The sequence below is a fragment of the Zalophus californianus genome, chromosome 9 (assembly GCF_009762305.2).
Source record: "Zalophus californianus isolate mZalCal1 chromosome 9, mZalCal1.pri.v2, whole genome shotgun sequence".
NCBI lineage: Eukaryota > Metazoa > Chordata > Mammalia > Carnivora > Otariidae > Zalophus > Zalophus californianus.
The window spans coordinates 133339245-133363035 of NC_045603.1; the positions used below are offsets into that span (position 1 = coordinate 133339245).

The following is a 23791-nucleotide window of genomic DNA, read 5'->3' on the forward strand; positions in this document are numbered from 1 at the left end:
TATGCCCCAAATTAAATTCGCTGCAACTATTTAAGCGTGGTGAAAAATGGTTAAATGTTGATTTAAACAATGCGTGCCGGGGTACGTAGGTCTTCAAAATTCCTTTGGGAGTTAAGTGAGCAGAAGTTCTAAGACCATAGCAATAAACTACCCCAAAGTAAATTGACCGGAAGAGCTCGGACACACGGGGACCCAGGGCTGGGAAGCAAGAGGCGGGCTGTGGGGGAGAGGAGCCGAGGCTGGAGGACCCCGGGGCCGGCGAGGAAAGCCGACCCGTCCGATTTGTCCAGCAGATGGCAGCACTCACCTGAGCAGCAGGAATGATCTTGCGGGGGGGCGTCGGCCAGCATGCGCTCATCCCCGGCCTCGTTCTCAATCACCATCGCGGTGAGTGGGGTCACTATGTGATGTTCCAGAGACATCTGCAGGATTGTTTTTGTAATTTTCCTTTTGGCAGCAGCTGTAGGAGCCAGGCTTCTGTATTTGGGAAACAGAGGCATTTGAGTACATTACTGCGCTTACGCCCCAGCCCCCACCACCTCTGGGCTCAGCCTGGACCCTGGGGACGCCAGATAAAAGAAGGCTAACTGGCTCCATGAAGCTAGGATTTTATTTAGCTATGCAGTCCTACAGTATTTTTTTTTAATAGACTTTATTTTTCAGATCAGTTTTAGGTTCACAGTAAAATTGAGGAGAAAGGTCAGAGATTTCCCAGATACTCCCTGTGCCCACACACCACAGCCTCCCCCATTATCAACAACCCCCCACCAGAGTGGTGTATTTGTTACAAGCTATGAACCTGCGCGGACATTTCCTCATCACCAAAGCCCACGGTTTACATTAGGGTTTGTTCTTGGTGGTGCACATTCTGTGGGCTTTGACAAACGTGTGATGACATGTATTCACTATTGTACTATCGTGCAGACGCTTTCACTGCCCTAGAGACCCCCTGTGCTCTGCCCGGTCATCCGGCCCCCCAACCCCCTGCAACCACTGATCTGTTTTCCAGGGACTGTTCCTGAAAAATCAGTATTGAACTTCAGCAACGCGATGTGTATCTGTAATTTTGCTGTGCATGCACCCAGCATGCTTCAGTAAAGGGGCAGGGATAGTTTTTGCTCACTTCAAAGCCACAGCTAACACCCCATGTCTGTTTTATAATCTTACTGACATCACGGATTTTCTCTGTGAGTACAGTCATACAACCGTATTTCATGTTTTCCTGACCTAGTTCAGAAGACTCTGTTCCATCTTCCTGGGAATCTGTTGTGGTAGGTGGAATGGGGCTCGGGAATGGTGATTTTCTTCTTCGGCACCTGCTATGTTATTCTGCTGCACGTGGTCCAAGAGCTATGCATTATTCAGAAATGTAGTTCTTATACTGTACAGGTTAAGTGCAGGTCAGCCAGAGATGAACGAGACAGCTGTTATGGAACCTGTCCTCAGGTGATACTAGAATCATGAATTTCTCTCTGGACAATAACCTTTTCAAAAGTAAACGCAAATAGACTACTGATACTCCCCAGCAACACGGATGGATCTCATAGACATCGTGTTGAATGAAAGAAGCCAGAAACAAGAAGTTCAGTCACAGAAAACTAATTGATGGTGACCGTGATTTCTACCACAGGTGTGTGTGTGTGGGGGGGCGTATTCTGTGGGAAGGAGAACGAAGGACCCTTCAGAGAGGACAGAAGTGTTCTATAACGGATCTGGGTGGTGATTATGACATGGGTGACACATCTAAGAATTCACTAGACTGTACGTTTAAAATTCATGCACTTAACCCACTTTGTGTATGTTATACCTCAATAAAAAAGAAAATTGTGAACTCAGCTTTACTTAAAGTGCTTGGAACCAGTGGAAATTGACAGTCCCAATCCCGAGTTAATTTGCTGCCTTTCTTGGTTCCAAATCCTTCTTGTGTATCACTTTCAAAATATTCAAGGCAAACCTCTTACTTTTGCAAATCCCTGTGATGTACACTCTTCTCTTCTTACCGCTCAGCTAGAAGTTGGTTGATTGTCAGATAGGCCCACAATTTCCTGGTGAAATCAGGATCTGCATGCTTGTCTTTTGACAGAAAATCCTCCAAGTCGTCCATTTCGGCCAGAGTTTCCAAGACTAACTCCGTGTTAGCCTGGATGATGGAAGATTCAGTTGAAAGATATTGGGGGAGCAGAACCAGAGTTAATCAATCCACATTTTTCCTACCTACTGTCAGTGAATCAGGGCACTATGTAACTTCAAGGGAAGTGCAAAACAATTCAAAAGAATACAAAAGAGGAAGTAAGTGCACACATCCAAGGTTTGGGATTGGCTTTGGGATCAGAAGGGAAGGATTTACAGAATGGTTTGAGGACCATGGCATAGATATTCTCATGCCTTCCCTTCCACTTTATCGCTTTTAGTCCACATGCAAGATTCTTGGAATGCAAAATATTAACCTGTTAATATACAAGATGGACTGTATCGAGGGGACCAGTTAGTCTTTTGAGAAATAAGGAGATAAGTAGAAGTACCGAAGTGGCAGTGATGATGCTTTGTAACTGCTCCAATTTATCAGGGTTATATTTTCCTGCCACCACAATCTCTGAGCCTCCAAAATAGTTGTGGAAACTGTTTTGAGTGACATCCGATACTGACAAGTGGGGATAGTTGAACTGAACATTCCGGAGCAATGGAGTAGAGACCTGGTTGTAGAATTTCTACAATTCATAAAAAAAACAGAGAAATCATTATTTTCATACTACTTCATCAGTCTAACACACTTTTTTAAGAGGGGGGAGGGGCAGACAGAGAAAGAGAGCATCTCAAGCAGGCCCCATGCCCAGCACGGAGCCCGACTCAGGGCTCGGTCTCATGACCCTGAGATCATGACCTGAGCTGAAATCAAGAGTCGGACGCTTAACCAACTGAGCCACCCAGGCATCCCTAAAGCCCTTTTTGCTGAGATTCCTCAAATGGTTAGCTGGTATCTCTTAATTTATTTTCACAGGATCTCTGTGGAGAGCTATGAGACAGGGAAAATTCTCACAATTATCAGATGAACTGAGAAATGGAGAAACTAAAAAACTGTTAAGAATATTACCCTTGGGGGCGCCAGTCAGTTAAGCCTCTGTCTTCGGCTCAGGTCCTGATTCCAGGGTCCTGGACGGAGCCCTGCATCGGGCTCCCTGCTCAAGCACACTTACAGGCTATCGTTTGATCTGTGTTGCATTACGAAAAGCTGATACCAAGATGCCAATGCACTTTGAAGGGGAAACAATGGTCACGATGTTAAGAAGGACCAGTTGTTTAGTGGGACTGGAGAGCCCAGAAGCTTTGATGATGCCTGGGAGGACTTGCTCAGGGAGTAGGGAGTGTGTGCCCATCCCCCTGCTGCCTTGAATCTCATTGTCAATGCAGAGCAGATACCCATGCAGGGTGGGGTGAGAAAGCAATCAAACACTTTCTGGTTGTCACTGCGGAACATAGCTGAAATGATGACAACTGTGACTTAAATTTGGCTAGTTGAATGACTTTGAGTGAAGGAGGTAGAAAGAACAGAAAAGAAGTGTTACTTTGAGCTGGGAGGATGTGTCCTGGTTTCCATAAATCCTTTGAGCAATTCCACGGTTTTCATTGGATAGTCTCTTCAAAAAATCATAATCAACGTCAAATCCTATCCCCAAGCTGAACAAGGAGATATTGTCTCGGATGTTCTGCTTCACGTTTTTCTGAATTTTTGACAATTTCAGTTCACCTAAGGTTGATGACGACAGAAAGGAAGAGAATGAGGGGCAATGTTATAATGTTTTTGGAAAATCCACGGAGGGCAGTTTAGCAAAATTTGTTGAATTAAAAATGCACTTCCCCTTTTTAAAAAAATTTTTTAAAGATTTTATTTATTTATTTGACAGAGAGAGACACAGCGAGAGAGGGAACACAAGCAGGGGGAGGGGCAGAGGGAGAAGCTGGCTTCCCGCTGAGCAGGGAGCCCGATGCGGGGCTCGATGCGGGGCTCGATGCGGGGCTCGATGCGGGGCTCGATCCCAGGACCCTGGGATCTTGACCTGAGCCGAAGGCAGACGCTTAACAACTGAGCCACCCAGGCGCCCCTGCACTTCCCCTTTGACCCAGAGACTCAGCTTCTAGGGGTTTTTCTTAAGCTGCCTTCACACAAATGGAAATGACGTATGGGCAATCATACATAGCAACATTATTGGGAGTAGCAACAGATTGAAAACAAATGCACAGCAGTAAGGGAGGCTGGTTAAATGATGATACATTCAAACTGGGGGATACTATGCAACTATGCAGTTATTAAAAAGAGCAAGGTAACTCTATGTATTTATACTGAATGATCTCAAAGATACATTTTTAAGGGGGAAAACAGTGTAAAAATTGGTATATGTAGGATGTAGTTGCATATAGGCATGTGTGTATGTATGTGTGTGTATATATATTCACATATAAGTGTGTATATATGTATATGGAGTTTACATATATGCACAGAATATATCTGGAAAGATACACAAGAAATTGCTAACCAAAGATTGCCTCCGGGGACAGGAACTGGATGGTTAAGGGACAGAAATAAGAAGCAGACTTAATTTTCTGCTATGTTTCCTTTCCTTCTTTATGATTTTATTCTCAAACTGAGTTTTTTATTTTTATATTTTTTAAGATTTTATTTTATTTTTTAAAGTAATCTCTACACCAGTGTGGGGCTCAAACTCACAACCCCGAGATCAAGAGTCACATGCTCCACCAAGTAAGCTAGCCATGTGCCCCTGAAATGGAATTTAAAAAGTAATCTGATCGGAGAGGGAAGAAACACTGAATCTACCACAAAACCATAATGACAAATGGTTGCTTTTCGTCTAAAACTCTAGTGGCCACTGTCACGACTGGCCTCCTGGTCTTCCTTCCATGCAGCTGCGTCTGGCACAGGTCCTTATCTGCATGGCAGACTGCAACACAATCTAGCATGCACTCTTGTATTTGCCAGTAGAAAGACACAGATGAAGCAGATAAAAATAACAGCACATGATAGAAGCCAGAGATGTTGGGCCATTTTGTGGCGAAGAGTGCATAATGTACAGGATATATCAGAAAGAAGTCATTTCTCCAGTTGCCGTGAGTGACTGGGGGAATGTGAAGAAGGTTGGAATAGGAAGAAGGATGCACTGGGGACGGACACACTCATCCCACACACTCCCGTACGCCACCTCACGTACCTTAAGTTGAGGGAATAAATGTAATAACATTGTTACAATTCATACTCAAGTTTCCCCACGTTGTGGAGGCAAAACGGGCGCTTTCAAGAGCATCACCAAGAAATGTCTGGGACTGGGTTTCAAGGGGGTGAGTGCTCCCGGGTCAAAAGAAGCCTCCTTTTAGAAAGCATGGGGCTACGATGGTTTAGAAACTTGCAAATGCCATCAGATTTCCCGTTTGAAGCAAGAGTTAAATATTTGTCACTAGAAGATTGAAGTGCTACTTGCCTACTGTTGGGTCGCCGTCAGAAACCAAAATGATCAGAGAGACTGACTCAGAGTCCAGCATTCCCAAATTATTGGCTTCATTCAAAATAAAGATGGCACGCAGAAGGGCTTCGTTGATATTTGTGCCTGTTAAAGTAACATTATGGGCTGTTCCGTATGTACTCTCTCTTTGCACAAAAACCATCACATCCTGGGTTCAGGTTCGTCCGTCTGGTGATTACTCATGTGTCATTTTATTCAGTACCCAAATCCTTTGATTGTTTTCCAAGTGACACAAATTTCCCCCAGGCTGGTCAAGATTCCCCAGGGGAGTAAAATACTCACTATGTAGGAAACTATTCCCTTAAAGATGACTTCATCCTTTCAAAGCAGCCATCTGTCATTTTGGTAAACACCCAATAGAAGGTCCCAAAATCACCCTTGCTGACATGCTGGGACACTGGTCTGGGGACAGTTGCATTTTATGCTGAGAGTAAGAAGAAGGCTAGTGTCACTTGCTGATAACCCTTTTCTGAGAAAGTTTGGGATGGTCACAGACTTGTGTGATACGGGTTATGCCTTGTACTTTCATAAGAAATTAGTATTCATCATGGAATAATACATGCATTACTTAAGGCAGGCCATTGCAAGCCGGGCAAAGGCCACTGTGGTAGGGAGTGATACTTCCTAAGTGAATGAAGATTTGAACCCTATGAACGTTTCTCACTGGGCTCTAGGGTAAAGTCACTCACCTCCACTGGGCTGGATTTTCTCAATATACTTCTTGGCATCTGCAATCTGTGTTTTAGTGGCTGAGACTAAATCATTTCTCCAGGTTCTAATATGGTGGTTGAAGTCAACCACAGAGAACTGGTCTTCAGCTCTTAGGTCATCCAATATGGTCTTCATTGCTTCCACTGTCTATTTCAAAAGAGAATGAAGAAGGGTCTCATTACATTAACTCTCAGCCCAAGAGGAAAGGAGAAAGACCAAGGGTTCATCCTCTCATCTTGCAAGTACCAACTCAAGCTGTCATTCTTCCAGAAAACCTCTTGTTCATAAGCCAGCAGATCTGTGGTACTTTGTCAGAGCAGCCCCAGCTGACCAAGATGAGGCCCGGGGGGAAGGTGCATTGAATGTCTGCCCTGTTGGGAGGGGATCAAAGAAGGCGGGGAGCCCCGAGCACCCTTACCAACAAGGAGGTACTTACTTGTTTCATTTTTATTCCCCACATTGAGCCACTAACATCAATGACAAAGAGGATGTTTTTGGGAATTGGGTCCAGGTTTTCAGGAGCAAAAAAGTGGACAAAATATCCATTAAATACCTGGAAAACAGAACACAATATTTAGCTTGTAGGAAGGCGGGGCCCTAGGGGCTAAGAGAGAAGAGGCAAGCCACAGGGAACGGGAGGCATGCTGGTCATAAAGGGGAGGCTTGGTGTCCATCCGTGTTTCTTCCTCCTCCTTCCTGCTCTGCCCCCCTCTGCTGCTGGGAAGATCCAAGACCTCTGGGTAGTTTCATTCCCCAGGGCATTTCACTTTGCTCCCCTCCATCCACCCAGTCTTCATGGAGAGCCTGACTTCCGGGCACCCTGCTAGCCAACAGCCAATCGGGCAGAATCTCTGACCTCATCAGGCTCACAGGCCAACCCAGGATCCAGACAAGTAAAGAGACAATTGTAGCAGAGTGTTACATGCTGTGATCAGGAAAATAAAGGACTCTGAGAATGCCCAGTGGACATGTACATGACTCAGATGGGGGAGTCTTTCCCATGGAAAGGTAATCTACACTGGACTTGAGCATGAGTTTGGGACTTGGGCAGGCTTGGCGGGAGCAGGTAGGAGTGGCGAGGAGAGTTCCAGACAAGGGTGAGAAAATATGGCACGCTAGGGGCTCTGTAAGTGGTTCAGCACCACGAGGGATATTGAATTCAAGAATTCAAGGACTTAGAGTGGAGAGTCAGCAGGACAGATGACGAAAGACCTTTATCAGCACTCTAGAGAGTTTAGATTGTTCTCGAAGTTACTAGAAGGTCGCTCCAGCTGGCTTCCGGATCTCCGTCTTTGTCTTCTGCTCTGGGCCCTAACGCCTGGCTCCCCTAGTTCTCTTTCCACTGTCCTTGGTCACTTCTACCAGGACAGTACAATGCCTAGCTGGTGAAGGTGTAGCTGTGGACACTTCTCTACCTCGCCATCCTGGAGAGAAGCACAGACTTTCAGATACCCTCTAAGGGCTCTTACCTTAGCACAAGGGAAATACAGACATACACCTCAGACAGGACGAAGGGGGAAAAGAAATTGAAGAAATCTCACAGTGAACATTGGCCCCGGAAATCACCACTAGCCCAGATCTTTCTCTTGGTTGTTCCGTCCGCCCCTCCCCATAACCTCTCTGCTTTCTTTGATAGTTTAATTGCAAAGGGCCTTCGTAGGTTATCCAAAACTCCCATTTTGTGATTTTCCTCTTGTACTTCATATAAGGCCTAGAAGTACCCTTCTGAGACGAGGACATGAAACTCAGTGATGCTCTCTTTGGTTTTCTTGACATGAAAAGATGATGCTTAGTAACACTTAGGGAAATAGGATTCTAGTCCCTTCTCTGCAACTGGATGCTTGCCTTGGCAGCTAGGAGCCACCCAGAAGCCAGGGGGACTTGTTCTAAAAGACACCTTTGTTTGGCCTCAGCATGGCAGTCCTCTTGGAGACTGGTTTTACCCACCTCGAGTTCTCCAGCTTTCTCTTCTCTGTTCACATCATACATCACCACCAGCTCTCCGTCTACTGCAGTCTCAGAGCAGTTGGAGCATTTTCTTTGCTGTGCCACAGAGGGCTTGAAGGACAAATGTGCCTGGAAAGAACAGTGACATCAGAGCCCAGTCTCTGCACCTCTCCCTCCCAGGATGGGGGGCTGACAGCTCCCTGCGCACATGGGTGAGGAGTATTGCCCTTGGCTTGACGGCCAGCCCCCACCCAGGCAGCATCAGAAGTCGCATTCCCAATGTAAGGGACAGTGGCTAGGCATGTGAGGGGGCATCTGCCAGCCTGTGGTGCTGCTGCCCAGGTTTTAGGACTTCTTATGATACTCAAAGAATTCCTCCCTTCCCCCATCAGAGAGACGGTGACCAGCTCGAGAAAGTCTGTGAAAGGTTCTTAGAGGAGTTTGACTCCTCCGCTGTTGGTTATTATTAGTCATGAAGCGAAGAGAATTAAGCTGAGCATCTCTTGCTGTGACTAATGAAAATCTACCACATGGTTTATGTGATTATGTGAAAGCTATCTTTTAGCTACAGTCAAGCACATGACTTGAGGGAAATGGGGCCCCAAAAGGGACAGTCACTGGTCAAAATGTAATGAAACAATAGATTTTGCTCAGAGATCTCTGTTCCCTCACAGACTTCACTCCCTGACCACTTTTCTGTTCCCCAAGGCACAGAAGGGGCAAAGAACCCATGAGCTAGTGGCCACTTAAAATAAGACTCTTTGCAACAGGCAATACTTATGATACCTTCTGCCGTCCTTTAGATATGACAGGAACACCATCAAAATGGCCATCAAAAGTGTCAGGAACATGGAGAAATTTTATTCCCTGAGGTTCAATGACCCACACGTCTACCTAGAGTTGAGAAAGAAAATTACTCAAAGCATCAAGGTATCTTTTAAGGCTTTTTTTTTTTTTTTTTTTTGGCAAAAAGTACCATGACTATATCCTCTGCTGTTTTTCTCATCTTCAGGCTTTCCCAGAAGTGACCCAGTGTGGTTCCGTGATCACTTCTGCACGTTCCTTCACTGCCGTGGATCTGATTCATCTCACCAAGGGGGCTGAAGACCCTTTGGGCAACTCAGGGCTCTCCTCCTCCTGCTTCTTCATTCCCCATCTCTATCCTAGTCTATTTTTATTGTTGTTGTTGATAAGAATATTCATGTTGTCGAAGGAAACAAAGGAAGGAAAGCCGTTGCGAAATGATTCTGCCCTTAGTCTGTGGATCTGTCAACGAAGGGCCAGGGCCTTTTCATTCCTTTTCTGTCTATGTGCTTTGAACAGAGAGAAGCAGAAGGAACTCCCTTTGGATGATGCCTGGAAAAACCATAACCGTGGCTTTCGTTTCTCTCTATAGACTCTGAGTGCTCTGCTAAGCACTTTACATGTATGAACTCATTTAACTCTTACCGATATTCTTATTATCTATTTTATTTTTTATTGCTTATTTTATGGATGAAGAAACAGACTCAGAATGACCCAGCTCGGAAGTGGCCGAGCCAGGCTTCAAACCCAGGGCCCAAGCTCCTAATACCTTTTACACTGCTTCTTGACTTCCAATAGCCTGTGCTCCATCTTTTCAGTTGATTTGGCCACACTATTCATTAGTCCCATGCCACAATATCCTATTTGTTTTTCATGAGATTTCCCAGCTTTTGAATACACCCACTTAAATGTGAAGCCATCAGATGGAGCCCTATGCACATTGGCTTCCTTACTGCCTCTTACTCATTTAGGATCACTTGTAACAGTGTTGAGCTCACTTTCCTTTGGAAGTCCCTGCCTTTGAAATCATGCCAAATTTTTCTCTAATTTTTATTTTTTTAAAGTAGGCTCCATGTCCAGCAGGGAGCCCAACACAGGACTTGATCTCAGGGTCATGAATTGCAGAGAAGGGACTAGAATCCTATTTCCCTAAGTGTTACTAAGCATCATCTTTTCATGTCAAGAAAACCAAAGAGAGCATCACTGAGTTTCATGTCCTCGTCTCAGAAGGGTACTTCTAGGCCTTATATGAAGTACAAGAGGAAAATCACAAAATGGGAGTTTTGGATAACCTACGAAGGCCCTTTGCAATTAAACTATCAAAGAAAGCAGAGAGGTTATGGGGAGGGGTGGACGGAACAACCAAGAGAAAGATCTGGGCTAGTGGTGATTTCTGGGGCCAATGTTCACTGTGAGATTTCTTCAATTTCAAACACAGGGCTTGAACTCATGACCCTGAGATCAAGTCCTGAGCTGAGATCAAGAGTCGGACGCTTAACTGACTGAGCCGCCCAGGTGTCCTGATTTTTTTTTTTTTTTTAATCTGCTTTCAAAAAGTCACAGACACTTGTCTAAGCAGAGCCAACATTTTCTTTCTTGGTTATTACAAATTCCAGCATAAGATGTGAGTTTAATTTGCCTCCAAGATTCCCATTAACTCCAGGTTCTCCAAGTTGGTAAGAACTAAATCTACACAGAATCAGGTGGATCAGACATCCCAGGACAGTTTGACCCAGACATTTTGGGTAGTTGATTGAGCAGTTCCTGGAGGAAAGGGAGAAAAGTCAGGGAGTTGCAGAAAACTGGGTCCACTGCTTTCTCTCTTCCTTAAGGTTCTACCTATAAACAAGTGTGGAGTACTCAGGACAAAGTTCAGTCTCTCCATAAGAGCATAAAAATGGCAGAAGGATCTTTTCCCGAGTGTCACAGAAGCTATTAGTAGTCCTGTGCTCAATTTGATGCAGCCATGGCCCCCAAGTCTAGTAGGAAACTGTGCTTTGGGGTTGTGTACCTAAGGTCCCATTGCTGGTTCATTGACAGGTTGGGACCAGTCCATGGTGGCCTTGAGTCACCCTCCATATTTATTGGCGTTTCTGCAAGGAACCAGCTATGGGAGTTGGAATAAGATCTTCTTCCAAGATTTGATACATCCGGAAGGTAGGGGTGGGGGTTAAAAAGAGATGTGTTCTCTGTGATTCCTGTGAGGGAAACGTAGTTCCAGTTAGGTGGCCCTTCTGATGGGTGATTAGAAAGCTTTTCTGGAATAAACACAAGGAGAAGGTCTAATTTTATGATTTTGCCTTAACTTATCTCTGGATAAGATCAAGCCTCTTTAGAAATGAATACATTTCATAGACGGTTACGGCTGGAAAGTACCTTAAGAATCACCTGGTCCAACCTTCTTTCACAGATGAGACACTGAAGGCCAGGAAGTGGGTTCGCCCAGAGCCCACAACTGTGAGTGTTAATTCTGGACCAGAGCTCGGGAAACTTGCCACTTTGTCTAACACTCTTGCTAATAAATTAAGACTCCATCTGTCTTATTTTAAAGACAAGGAATTCCTAAGATCATGGAAAATTTAAGGATGAACAAAAATTTCAGAAATATAAGAAAGATTTCTGTGCTACATAGTATGTGTGTTAAGAATCATTATCTTCATGGACTCAAACTCAAATTCTTGGATTAATAGCATAGAACATAGTCTCAAATTTTAATTGTTTCTTAGCTCTGTTTCCTTAGGCAAGTTATTTATCTCTGTCTCTAAATCAGTGTTAATGAGATCTACTTTATAACTTGTGGGGAGGAGTCAATGACATATAAGTATCTTATCCAAAATATTATAGAAGTATTCTCATAGCACTAACTCAGTTGCTATTAATATTATTAACAACCTGAGCAATGGCATCGTTGTAGGCAAGAAGCCAATCACATCTATTTACTGTGGGATTCATAGAATTGAGCAAGAGAATGGCACACATTCATCCTCACTCCTAGAAAAATAGCCAGGGTCACATGTTGAGTTGTGCAGAGCCTCCAGCCAGGGCTGCAAGAGGGTGCTGAGATCCAGCCCATAACCCACTGGCCAAGTCATTTGCCCTGACATGGGGCTGCATTTGCCAGGACGAAGGGCATCTTTTCTTAATTTTCACCAAGGCCCCAGATGTGCCAGCAGGGGCACTGAAAAGAACTCAGTGGCATATCCCCTGAGAGCAAGCTGATGCCACCCGGTGGTCATGGGAAGAAAGTGGGTTCCATTGGTCAGATATGCACCTTTTCAAATTGGAATAAAAATTTCACCATGATCCATTTATCCCTTCGAGTCATCTCTGCCTGTGGGCCCCACCTTCCTATCAGTCAAATGGAGAGGCAGATTGGATCATATACTTTCTCGGGCTGCTTCTGGCTTGGCTCTGCCTTTGACACAAAATGTTCATGTGATGTCACAAAGATTCAAGCCCCCAAAGAGTGTCTCAGTTCTTAGGGCAACAGGGGAAGATGTTAGTAAAGGTGAGTTCGTATCGGTAGGGCCATGGGGTGGCAAAGGAAGACAGCTAGCATTCACTGACTTCCTATTATTTGCCACCTATTTCCATAAATTATATGAAAAATATGTTCTAGCACCCTTTCCTCAGATGAAAAAAGGGACCCTCAGGAGAATGTGTCCCATGTCAGAGAAGGCTAGTGTAAGGGTTGAACAGCGCTCTCCCCCGCTCCCCGTACCCCCGAAGCCATGTCTACATGAAATCCCTGGAAACTGAACGATACCTCACTTGGAAAAAGTATCTTCATAGATGAAGTTAAAAGGTAAGGATCCTGAGATGAGATCATCGTGTCAGTGGACCCTAAGTCCAGTGACGTTTTCGTATAAGAAGAAGGCAGAGGGTGATTTGAGACACATGGAGGATAACATGGTGTGACCACCGAGGCTGAGATTGGAGTGCTGTAGCTATGAGACCACGGGTTAAGGAGTACCAGCAGCTGCCAGACACAAGGAGAAGCAAGGAGCAGATTCTCCCCCAAGCCTTCAGCAGTAAGGCCCTGCTAACACCTGGATTTCAGGCTTTGGTCCTCCAAAACTGTGAGAAGATGAATTTCTACTGTTTTAAGCCACCCAGCCTGTAATCGCTTGCGGCGGCAAGCCTAGGAAACTAACACAGCTAATACGGAGCCGAGCCCGCATTGAAATCCCTAAGGAGTCCTGGTGGACTCCAAATCCATCACCGTCTTGCTGACTTGCATGCATCCAATGCCACAAAGAGTGGTGACCAGCGGAAAGTATAAATCAGGGCTAGAAGCCATCAGTGGATGGGGACCCTGCATGCCCTGCAAATTCCAACTTACCTCCAAGTGTTTGGCCAGTCGTCCCGGCTGCAGATGGAGCCTGTGTTCGTAGGATCCCAGCTTCCTCCGCTTTACTTCCTGGTAGTGAAGTTCAAACTGCACCTTCGCTCCAGGGAGGATGTTTACTTCGGTTTTGAAGTTTTCCATATCAAGAGCCCTGCTCCTAGAGGTTTAACACCCACCCCGGGATGTAAGTCAGAACATGCATGATGGAGAGAGCAAGACCCCACATCAATGCAGAGGGCACCTAGGTTTTTGTGGGCAATCAAGGCTGCTCAGGTGTTTATGAAAACAGACAGGAGGTACAATCCAGATCACTGAAACTCCTGGGTAGCTTTAATTCCACCACCGGTTTAGTCTCCTCTCCTACCTGACCTTTTTCTTCCAGAGCTTTTTAGAGATCTGAGTGTTATCTGCAAATATCTACCAGTTACTGATCCCTATTCCGCGCCGGGACCTTGGCACGTATCATTTCTGACATGGCAGCTCTGCAGGATGGGTATCATCAACCTTGTTTTCCAGATGATAACAAATGAGGCTGATAGATTATTAGTAACCAGCTCAAGACCACTTGGCTACTCAGTTGTGGGGCAGGGGCTCAAACCCAAACTGATAATTCGTGCATTGGAGGCTTATTCTAGAGGTTCTTGACATCCTTGAAAGTCTTCAGGAAGAAGACATCCATGATTGCATCAAGTGGAATATGTATTTCCAACGTAAGCCCTTATTTAAACACATACATATCAAGTTTACAGTGATCATTGCTTGAGGTGTTTAGTTTTAAAGAGGAAATGGCAGGATTATCAAATGAGGCTGATTTGGGCTTTGGGACTGAGTGGGAGCAGCTAGCGGATGAGACCACGATCTGCGCGGGCCCAGCCCTTACCTCACCAACCCCGCAGTCTTGCCTTTGGCTCTTGCCTGAGAGTAGAGAGCTCGACCCACAGTCTTCTCCTTAATGGAACTAGTGAATGTCGTGCCGTCTACAGTCCTAAAAAATGACAGGAGGCCCCCGAGTTGTTGAGTTTTCCCACGCAGTAGTCTCAACAAAACAAACTAACAACAAATAACCCAACCAGTTGGATTTAGTGAATGCAGGCCATTATAATTTTGTACCTAGAAGAAACGAGAAGAGAAACATCTGCCTAGTTCCTGGTCAGGAGTCCCTTTATCTGAGGGTGTGATTTAAGAGGTAGGCGCCCGGGGTGCCTGGGTGGCTCAGTCGGTAAGCATCTGCCTTCCGCTCAGGTCATGATCCCAGGGTCCTGGGATCGAGCCCCGCATCGAGCCCCGCATCGAGCCCCGCATCGAGCCCCGGCATGGGGCTCCCTGCTCGGCGGGAAGCCTGCTTCTCCCTCTTCCACTCCCCCGCTTGTGTTCCTGCTCTCGCTAACTCTCTCTCTCTCTCTCTCTCTGTCAAATAAATAAATAAAATCTTTAAAAAAATAAAGAGGTAGGTGCCCATCCTGAAAGCCTCCCCTTGGGTGCTGTTGCTTGTGTTTAAAATTGTTCCTCATTTTCAAGTTTTACCCTTCAGATATGTGTTGTTCTCTTTGGGTAACCCTTTTGAATCACAAATGTGCTGAGGAGAGGTGACAGATAAATCACTAGTTATCTGGCTTACATTTGTTTAGAAAATGACTCTGATAGCCTGGGGGCTCCTACTCTGGCAAGAGCAGAAGAGAGTGAGGGAAGATGGAGGGAGGCATTGGGGAATCCCTTCGCAAATTTGTGTTTATCCCTCTAACTTCTCATCTAAAGAGGTGGCCTTCAAGTGAGCCTCACCAAGCATGGGGGGCTTGGTGAGGCTCACTTGAAGGCCACCTCTTTAGATGAGAAGTCAGAGCCAGGAGACAGTGACTTGCTCAAGGTCACACAGTTGGTCAGAGACAGAGCTGGAACTAGACCTCACGTGTCTAGGTCTGCACTATTCCCATCAGCCCATGCTCTGGTTCAAAGACCAAGAAGTCCTTAATACAAAACAAAATTATCTCTAATGGGAGAATATTTGGAACCTTGATTTAAAAAAGGCAGAAGAAATATTTTGACTGGAAGAAATATTTTGTGCAATCCATATGAAATTGTGGTGATCAAGTTGGCTACCTTCTCTGGTCTTATAAATTCAGCCCTGAGTCGAGGGAGACCAGAGTAAATGTGTATGTTGTAATTCTATCTTTTGTCACCTCAAATCTTCTATGACATGAGATGGAGAAGAAGAAAAGAATAAAGGAAAACAGAAAGAAGCAATATCTAGAATAAATTCTGGTTATGTGGCTTCAAAATAAAAATTTATTAGAACAGTTCTAAATGTAATTTTTCAGACACAGTGTCATCTAATGCTACTACATAAAAGCTCTTCTTTCTACATTTCCTTTTTTTAGAACAGACTGCCTAAACATTTTTTGAAAAATAAATTTCTAAGCCAATTCAAAGGATACCAATTCAAAGTCACCCAATGCCTTTTCCCCACCTACTTTGTTTTGGTTAGAAAATATAGTTAACATGCTCTGTAGTTTTTAGAAGCCAAAGTGCATGGTATGTGAATGCTTTATCTAATCACAGTTATCTCTGGTTACCTTGGTGGTTGAAAGACCAAAGCCGACGAGAAGTAACTCAATCTAATGTCTTAGTAAAAAGAAAAGAAAAAAAAATAGCCAGATTGTATGCAGAGCCTTGTGCTCTGTTCTAGGCAACGGGGACCAGATACGGCCAGGCAGAGAACACTCTGGGGATGGTTGTGTAAATGGTCGGGGGCAGAAAGCCATCCAAATACTTGGAGGAACAGGGAATGTTTAGCCTTGATACATGAAGCCACCCCGTGGGACAAGTGGCCTCACTTTTTTTAAAAAGCACTGGAGTGGTTGAAAAATATTTTTAATTATGGAAATCTTCAAACAGACAAAAGATAGAATAATAGAAGAAACCTCCATGAAACCATCCCTGAGCCACACCATTATCAGTACTCAGCCCGTCTCAGTTCACCTCTACCCCCACCCTCTCCATCTCGATTATTTTGAGAGCATATCATTTCATCCTTGAACACTTCAGTATGTATTTTGCAGAGAATTAGAAAAAAAAATTGTGAGTGGAACCAGAGTCACTGGGTAGAAACGGAACAGATTTCAATTAAGTATGAGAAATAATTCTAACAGACCTGTCAATCATTGACTGGATTGCTCTGGGAAGTAGTGAGTTTATCATTAAGGAGATATTCAAGTCAAGCCTGGATAAGCCACTTGTTCTCGGTGTAATAGAGGAATTCAATCACTGGACAGATGATTGGATTTAATCAGTGGTTCTCATGTTTTTTCCCCATAGAGAAACATATGACAGGCGACACGGAACTGCTCTGCACTCATATATGGTTTCCTGTAAGCCATGGCAAATCCACAGATTTCTCCCCGCCCCCCACGCCCCCACCCCTGCAAGAAAACACATTAAATTGCAAGAGTTGTTACCAGGGAGATAGCTTGGTTGCTTTAATTTATTAGATATGAAAAGCAAGTCCTTCACAAATCCTGATATTTTGAACAGAAACAAATTATGGGGACCCTTGACATCAGCAGGTCCACAGATCTGAGAGTGAGAACCAGTGGAGCAGTTGGCCATTAAGGTCTGTTCTAACTACGAGAAGGTTGGATTCTATGAGTAGAGCATATCCAATTCCTAGTCTACACAGGAGTTACTCACATGGAAAAGTTGGAGATGAAGGCTCCTTTGGGAATCTGAACATCAAACACAACATTCTGAGGCTCTGGGGAGTTGTTCACCACTTTGGTCTGGATGACGGTGTTGGCCATACGAGAAGTAATAGTGGACTGGACTTTATAGCTGTAGAGAGTTACTTGATCAGCCTCCTCCTGTAATTGGCAAGAAACCATAGGGGTACTCAGAGCAAAATTACATAGAACTTCGCCACGTATTTGATGGTAAGAGCACCACATTTTATTATGAACAATCCTCAGGCATTGGTAAGCATATAACTCAGGTAGTATTAAGCATTCTCCTAACTTGGAATCCCCCTGCCAGGCAGAAGCTTGCCTTTGTTTTGAGATAGCTTGCGATGCCTTTCAGCTCTATGAGTCTATTCATAATGACGTTTAAAATGCGCATACAAGTAGAAAATGGTTGTGGGATGCAAGACTGGATTGAGAAAGTTCAAGAACTAACTTCAAAGGCAGGGCCCTAGCAAGGGAAAGGATAAAGATGGCAGGGTTTTAGGGGACCCTGGCTGTATCTTCAGAGGGAGGTGCAGACAAGGGTAGAGTGGGGTGGAAGCACACTCGTGGTCCTCATATTGCTCTCTGCCTTCTTCCATCTTTTTTTTTTTATGATTTTATTTGTTTATTTGAGAGAGAATGAGAGAGACAGGGCACAAGCAGGGTGAGCCACAGAGGAAGAGGGAGAAGCAGACTCTCCCCTGAGCAGGGAGCATGATGCGGAGCTCCATCCCAGGACCCTGGGATCATGACCTGAGCCCAAGGCAGAGGCTGAACCGACAGAGCCAGCCAGGCGCCTTGCCTTCTTCCATCTTATCTGTTATGGTGCCATCTTCTCGTCCTCTTCTCCTTCCAATTAGAACAAAATATGACACACTGATGGGCATGAGCAACAATTGGAATATGAAGAAAAAGTATCTTGTCGATGCCATGATTGGTCCAGCGCTCTGGACCTCCTTTGCTACTCCTTGTCTACTCATTTAAGGCAGCTCCGGTGTAACAAATTGCAGTCTACCACTGTGCTGAAAAGCAAGATACTAGAAGCACACGTCTTTCAGGAGATGCCTGAGAACCGCAAGCTCCTTCAGGGTTAGGGCAATTAGGTGACCCATTAGGTTTTGCTTTCTTCTCCAAAAGGATTTGCTTATTTCGATACTAGGTGTCATCCCCAAAACTTTGTCAGCCAAGATAAAGCCTTTCAACTCCGCAACAGCCAGCTCACCTCAAACTAAGACAGAAATCCAGGCTGAGTTACTTGTCCTTCTTACCCATTAAATGTGTGTTTCTCACAGTTTCTGTCAGTTCAGAGAAGGAAGCCAATGGAAACCATTTCCTTTTGATGTTTTCTCGCCACAGGAAGGACTTCTTTGAACATCTCAGGGAATCAGACCATTTCATGTTTGGGAACTCCTTTCCCACACTGTCTTTTTCCGTCTTCCAAATCCGTTAGGTGTCATAGTTTAAATTAAAATGGCTAAATTGGAATGAATACGTATGCTTGGGTGAAACCTAGGTTTTTGGCAAAACTTAAGAGAATAGAGAGAAAGGACTTTTTCAGCTCCTGGTGACATCTCACCTGGTAACATCTCTCCTACATATATCCTATACTCTTTCATGCTGAATTTTAGACACACTTCCAAACAGAATTGGGCAAGAGGGTATTTCGAAAGTCAGGTAAATGCTCTCAGGGCTAGAGACAGAGGAAACCCTATTGATCTCCTGATAATAGGTAACAGGAAAATCATTCGGTCATCAATTTTTAACAAAACCAAAGTAAACTCACCATCGTTTCTCCAGATTCTCCAGAAACACTTCTCTGTGAAAGGAAGATAGATAATCATTCTTCCAAAAGTGTGTTACTTATTACCTAGAGGACAAAAACTGCTTTCTCTCAGTCAAAAAAATTTTTTTTTCCCCCTTCAATACTGAGCTACAATTCATTCACTGGAGACGAGACATAAATGTCAAATATTCTCGAATACTATTTTCCCACTGGTGTGTTTCTTTGAACACATTTCTCAACCACTTTGCAAGCACACCATTCTTTGATATAATGCTAGAACACATACTTTTAAATGAAAATATTCAACGGAACTCATGCTGAGGGGCCTATCTCCCCTTTATCCCATTTGAGTTATTTTCTTATTTAGCTGAATGTTAATCTGGATGCCCCAGGCTACCACGGGGCTCTGGACATGACATTTGCAAGGTCTGTAGTGCTTTCGTTCCCCCCCGCCCCGGCCCCCACTCATCCTTCCGATCTCAGCTCAGGGGGATTTTTCTCCGTCAAGCTCTCTCATGCCCACCCCCAAACTAGGTAAGCTTCTCTTACTAAGTTTTCATGGCAGCTAAGCTCTTCCTCCCAAGCAAGACAGTGGGAGTGCTGTCTGCCTCCTCCAATGGACTTAGTTAGCAACATGAGGCTAGGGATTTCGAGGCATTTCTTCTTTGGGGTGGTCCTGGAGCCAGGCATAGTGACTGGCGTGTGGACCTGCACTTTCACTGTTATGCTAGAGAATTATCCACATGAAGGACTGTCCTCTGGGCATGGAAAGCTGAATTGGGTTTAAAGCTGAATTGGGTTTAACGATGGGTGAACACCTAATGTCTGTGGGACTTTAACAGAATAAGTCTGGTACTGGATGTAAGGCTAGCTAGCCTGATTTGGAGCGAACTGAGGTTTTAGGGAGGGTTATATGACCTTTTGAGGTCAACAGTTGACTTCTTTTGAACTTTTTGAATGCAATTCTCAATGATGAAGTTTTCTCTTTTGTGGCTAGATGACACGAGAACTTGCCCATTGGGTTTTTATACTATTGGTCTACAAGAAACCTGGACTCCTAGGAAGTCCAAAGTTCACACCGTACAAAATAAGTCATTGGTCAGCTTAGCGCTGCTTCCATTAATACCCCCTTTCTAAGCACGTGGGCTCCATGTGGGAGAAGCCACACCCCTCCTGGCCTCCTGGAGGACTCACCCCTATGAATTAGAGGATGCATCTGTGCTATTGCGGGCAGCCTCCAGGCTGCAGCCTGGGACCTGGCTGGTCCCTGTGCTCTCTGAGCTTCTCCCCAAGGCAGCAGTGGCCGCCCCGAGGAGGATGTGTTGCTCAGTGGGCGGCATCTGCCATCCCTGGGAGAGGCAATGTCTTCCTAAAGGAAATTCTTCCTGATAAGGCTGTAAAATCATCCCCCCATCTTAGAATTTGAAGAAAACGCATAGCCATCCATCCTTTAAGGAACTAAGGTGACCACTATGATAAAAAAGAAGCTCTGAGAAAATCTAGCAAAAAGCACCTCCATCCTCCGCCTCCCTCATCAGTCATGATCTCTTTCACTGATTTCCCCTTCGAGACTAAGGCTTACTGTACCTGATACCTTCGGTTCTCCGGCACAAACTGAAATTTGCCTGGGGTCAGTTCAACAAGATTTCCGTATTCTGCAAACTTAAAAAAGAATTTAGGATATTTATTTCTATGAATAAAAAAGATCTAGAGCAAAGGAGGCAGATAGGGACAGGCATAAGTGCGTTCATCCTGTTTTTCTATCTTGTTTCCTATTCCTTTGGGAAATCACTTTTTTTTTTAATACAATGACTTCTTTAATGTGTTTATATTTGCTAGCTATGTCTCAGAGGTGAGTCCATGGAAGCTATTCTCTTCAAATTTGTTGGATGAAGGAAAAAGCATTTTTTAGTTTGCTGCAAGATGATGGGGCATACAGGTTGGGGTCACAGTAACCCAGTAATCAGGTAGGTGCCTGGGGAGCTATTGGGTAGACGTTGGCATCAGCAAGTGTGTGAGTGGATAAATGTGCCCATACGTCTCCTCCAATTAAAAATGTTGGAAAAAAAATGTCAGGAGGAAAGGAATACCAGTAAGAAGTGACTGAGAAAGCACAAACATGTTTGAATGTCTTGGCTTCGATTCCCAGCTCTGTCAATGAAATTTCCAACACACTCTGGTGGTTCTTAAGGTGTTGGAAAATAAGATCGTTTCTAAGCAGACAGAGTGATTTTTTTTTTTCTTTCCTGCAAATATGGAATCCTGTTCTTTGGCATTTTGTGGGTAATCCACTCTGCAAGTATTACAAAACTTCTGCATCTCCTAGGATATTCCCATAACACACGTTCCTTTTGGCTCAGTCCAAGACTTAACTTTCCTTATGTTGGGGATGGCCAAGGGTCCAAAGTGGAAACCTTGAGCTCCCTGGAAATAATCCCTGCACTCTGCCAACCGATTTGCCTTCTCCCCCACTTAACAGCAATATGTAAACTGCCCTCATGACAGGACTCATTGTTCAAGTAGGTAGGAAAGACAATGGTGCTTTGGTAATGACTTTTCTTACACTCTTAGTGCAAGAGTGATAATGATGTGTCATCCTCATCACAGCTAATAATTATTAAGTGCTTCCTAGTGCTTGCATTGTGCTCGGTAGTTTACATGTGTCATTTAATTCCCCTAACCCCCTTTGGGTTAGATCAATTATCCCCATTGTTTAGATAAGGAGTAGACAGTTGTGTTCCATGAATGTTGTTCTGTGGGGCCGGCCCACTGAATTTGACTGAATTCTCATGCAAATCCTATTAACGCTTTAAAAGGTAAATACACGGTCCAGTAATTAGAACAGTGAACACTCCTGCTCACAAGAATTTTATCATAAATTTCCTTTCGCCACAAAACACGGTCCTCGAATAGTAATAGCCACAGGCTATTTACCGAGCCTGTGTATAGGCCCACAGCAAAGAGTTTTCCGGGAGTACTTACTTCGGGAAATCCACTGGTGGGGATTTCGAAGCCTTGTGTTTCAGAAACAAAGACGCAGATGAGAAAGCACGTGAGTCGATTCATTTTGCAGGGTGGCTTTGCCAAGCTCTCCGTGCAGGGTCCCAGGAGAATGCCACTCCTTGCTGAACCCAGTTCAAAGGAACAGCAGAAGAGTTCGTGTTTTAAAAGAAGAAAAAAAAAAAAAGAAGAAGAAAGCTCTCAAACTTTGTTCAAAAACAGGACAAATATTTGTTCTGGAGTTCAAACTTGAGCTGTGGGGGTGGATCGGACACCCAGAGGTTATTCAAACAGCAGAGCCTGAGGTAGTCACTGGGCTGTGAGGACAAATCAGGGTCAGTTGGATGTGCTTTCTTTGGCTTTGCTGATTTCTGTTCATCTCAGAATCAGAGACCTGAAGATCAGCATCATCCTCTTCGAAGGACCAGGTGGGAAACTAGACGGGGAAATAGAGTCTGAGAGAAAAGGGCGAAAGTGTAAAGCTTCCGGAAACGAAATCCCTTTGTTTAAATGAAAGCAGGAGAAGTTTGGCAAAAGTGGAAAAAGAAACACGATGGTGTTCTGAGCAAAGCATTCGCTGCTAGTGTTTTTCCCTCTCTCTTTGCGAACTAAGTACCTAGTGCAGTAAAGAACTGGGCATGCAGCTGGGCTGGGTACAAAGACACGCTGAAGAGTGTGGAGCCGTTTCACGAATGTCTTTGACTAAGAGAGCAGTGTCTGTCTCTGCTGCTGCCCCTGATCAGCCTCGCTCAGGTCAGTGGAGAATCGATTCTCCTCAGTTCCAGAATCAGAGAAAACCCAGCCTGGAAGCCGTGTGTAGTATGCCTTCCCATGTGTGGTGGGGATGTAATAATAATGTTAACTAAGATGTATTGAGCCTCCTGGTGTCAGGTACCTTCATTTGTATTATCTTTAACTCTTTTATTTTTTATTTTATTTTATTTTTTTAAAAGATTTTATTTATTTATTTGACAGAGAGAGACACGGCGAGAGAGGGAACACAAGCAGGGGGAGTGGGAGAGGGAGAAGCAGGCTTCCCGTGGAGCAGGGAGCCCGACGTGGGGCTCGATCCCAGGACCCCGGGATCATGACCTGAGCCGAAGGCAGACACCTAACGACTGAGCCACCCAGGCACCCCAACTCTTTTATTTTTAATCTATAGAAGAACCATGTGAGGTATGCACTATATTTGTCCTCCTTTATAATTGAAGAAAATAAGGCTAAGTCATTTATTCCACATCTCACGGTTAGTAAGTGAAGACGCAGATCCAGCAAGTCTGGCCTGACCTCAAAGCCTTTGCTGCTCGCGACCCCATAGGCTTAGGAGAGGCAATCTGCCATCCATCACTGGGATCCAGGGTGCCAGGTGTGAATCTAGACTAGAATTCACCTGTAATTCCCCACCTGGGTGACAGGCCTATTTAATGGGTCTTTTTCTTGAACCTCTACTGCAGACATCTGCTTGAACATGGGTCATGCTGTGGATCGCAGTTTGGTCAGCAGAGCACCTGTGCCCTCACTTTATTTCTGGCTTTCCTTCTCAGAATGGAATGCATGGCTTCCTGCTTAATGTTCCGTGATCTAGCTCCTAGACACGCACCTGCTTGCTGGAAAGGACCACTCTCTAAACGTCCACTCCCATGGGGAATTCACACCCATATAGCCATAGGAAGTCTGCTCTGGTCCCTGAAACATTATGCTCTAGGGCTCTTTCCAGCGGCTCCCATTCTGACCACAATGGGCTGCTTCCCTTGAGCCTCCAAGACCCACTGTGAGAGTGACATTGAACACTGGGCCGTTGTCTGAGACGGCCTTTGGATTTTGTTTAAAGGGAAATGGTTTAAAAGATTTCAGAAACAATGCAAGTGAAAAAAAAGAAAGTCAAAAATAATACCAAAAAGATAAACTTATAAATTGAAATGTGTAGGATGATACTTAAAAACTTACAATTTTA

General features: G+C 44.6%; 1 protein-coding gene across 2 annotated transcripts in view; it reads right to left on the bottom strand.

Annotated features, from left to right (window-relative positions):
* ITIH2 (inter-alpha-trypsin inhibitor heavy chain 2) overlaps positions 1-22048 on the bottom strand; it is a 35387-nt gene extending 13339 nt beyond the window's left edge. Inside the window, exons 1-15 of one of the 2 annotated variants that reach the window (XM_027593749.1) lie at positions 21820-22048; positions 20425-20499; positions 18838-18870; positions 17026-17195; positions 14222-14326; positions 13336-13498; positions 8976-9083; positions 8190-8318; positions 6679-6795; positions 6221-6389; positions 5490-5615; positions 3564-3745; positions 2523-2708; positions 2001-2140; positions 308-477 (exon numbers count right to left, since the gene is read on the bottom strand). In XM_027593749.1, coding sequence (XP_027449550.1) covers positions 308-477; positions 2001-2140; positions 2523-2708; positions 3564-3745; positions 5490-5615; positions 6221-6389; positions 6679-6795; positions 8190-8318; positions 8976-9083; positions 13336-13498; positions 14222-14326; positions 17026-17195; positions 18838-18870; positions 20425-20499; positions 21820-21903 — 1957 coding nt within the window. In that variant the 5' untranslated portion in view covers positions 21904-22048. The remainder of the gene's footprint in view (positions 1-307; positions 478-2000; positions 2141-2522; positions 2709-3563; positions 3746-5489; positions 5616-6220; positions 6390-6678; positions 6796-8189; positions 8319-8975; positions 9084-13335; positions 13499-14221; positions 14327-17025; positions 17196-18837; positions 18871-20424; positions 20500-21819) is intronic. The other variant, XM_027593750.1, reaches the window with a different exon arrangement.
* Positions 22049-23791: the final 1743 nt, after the last annotated feature.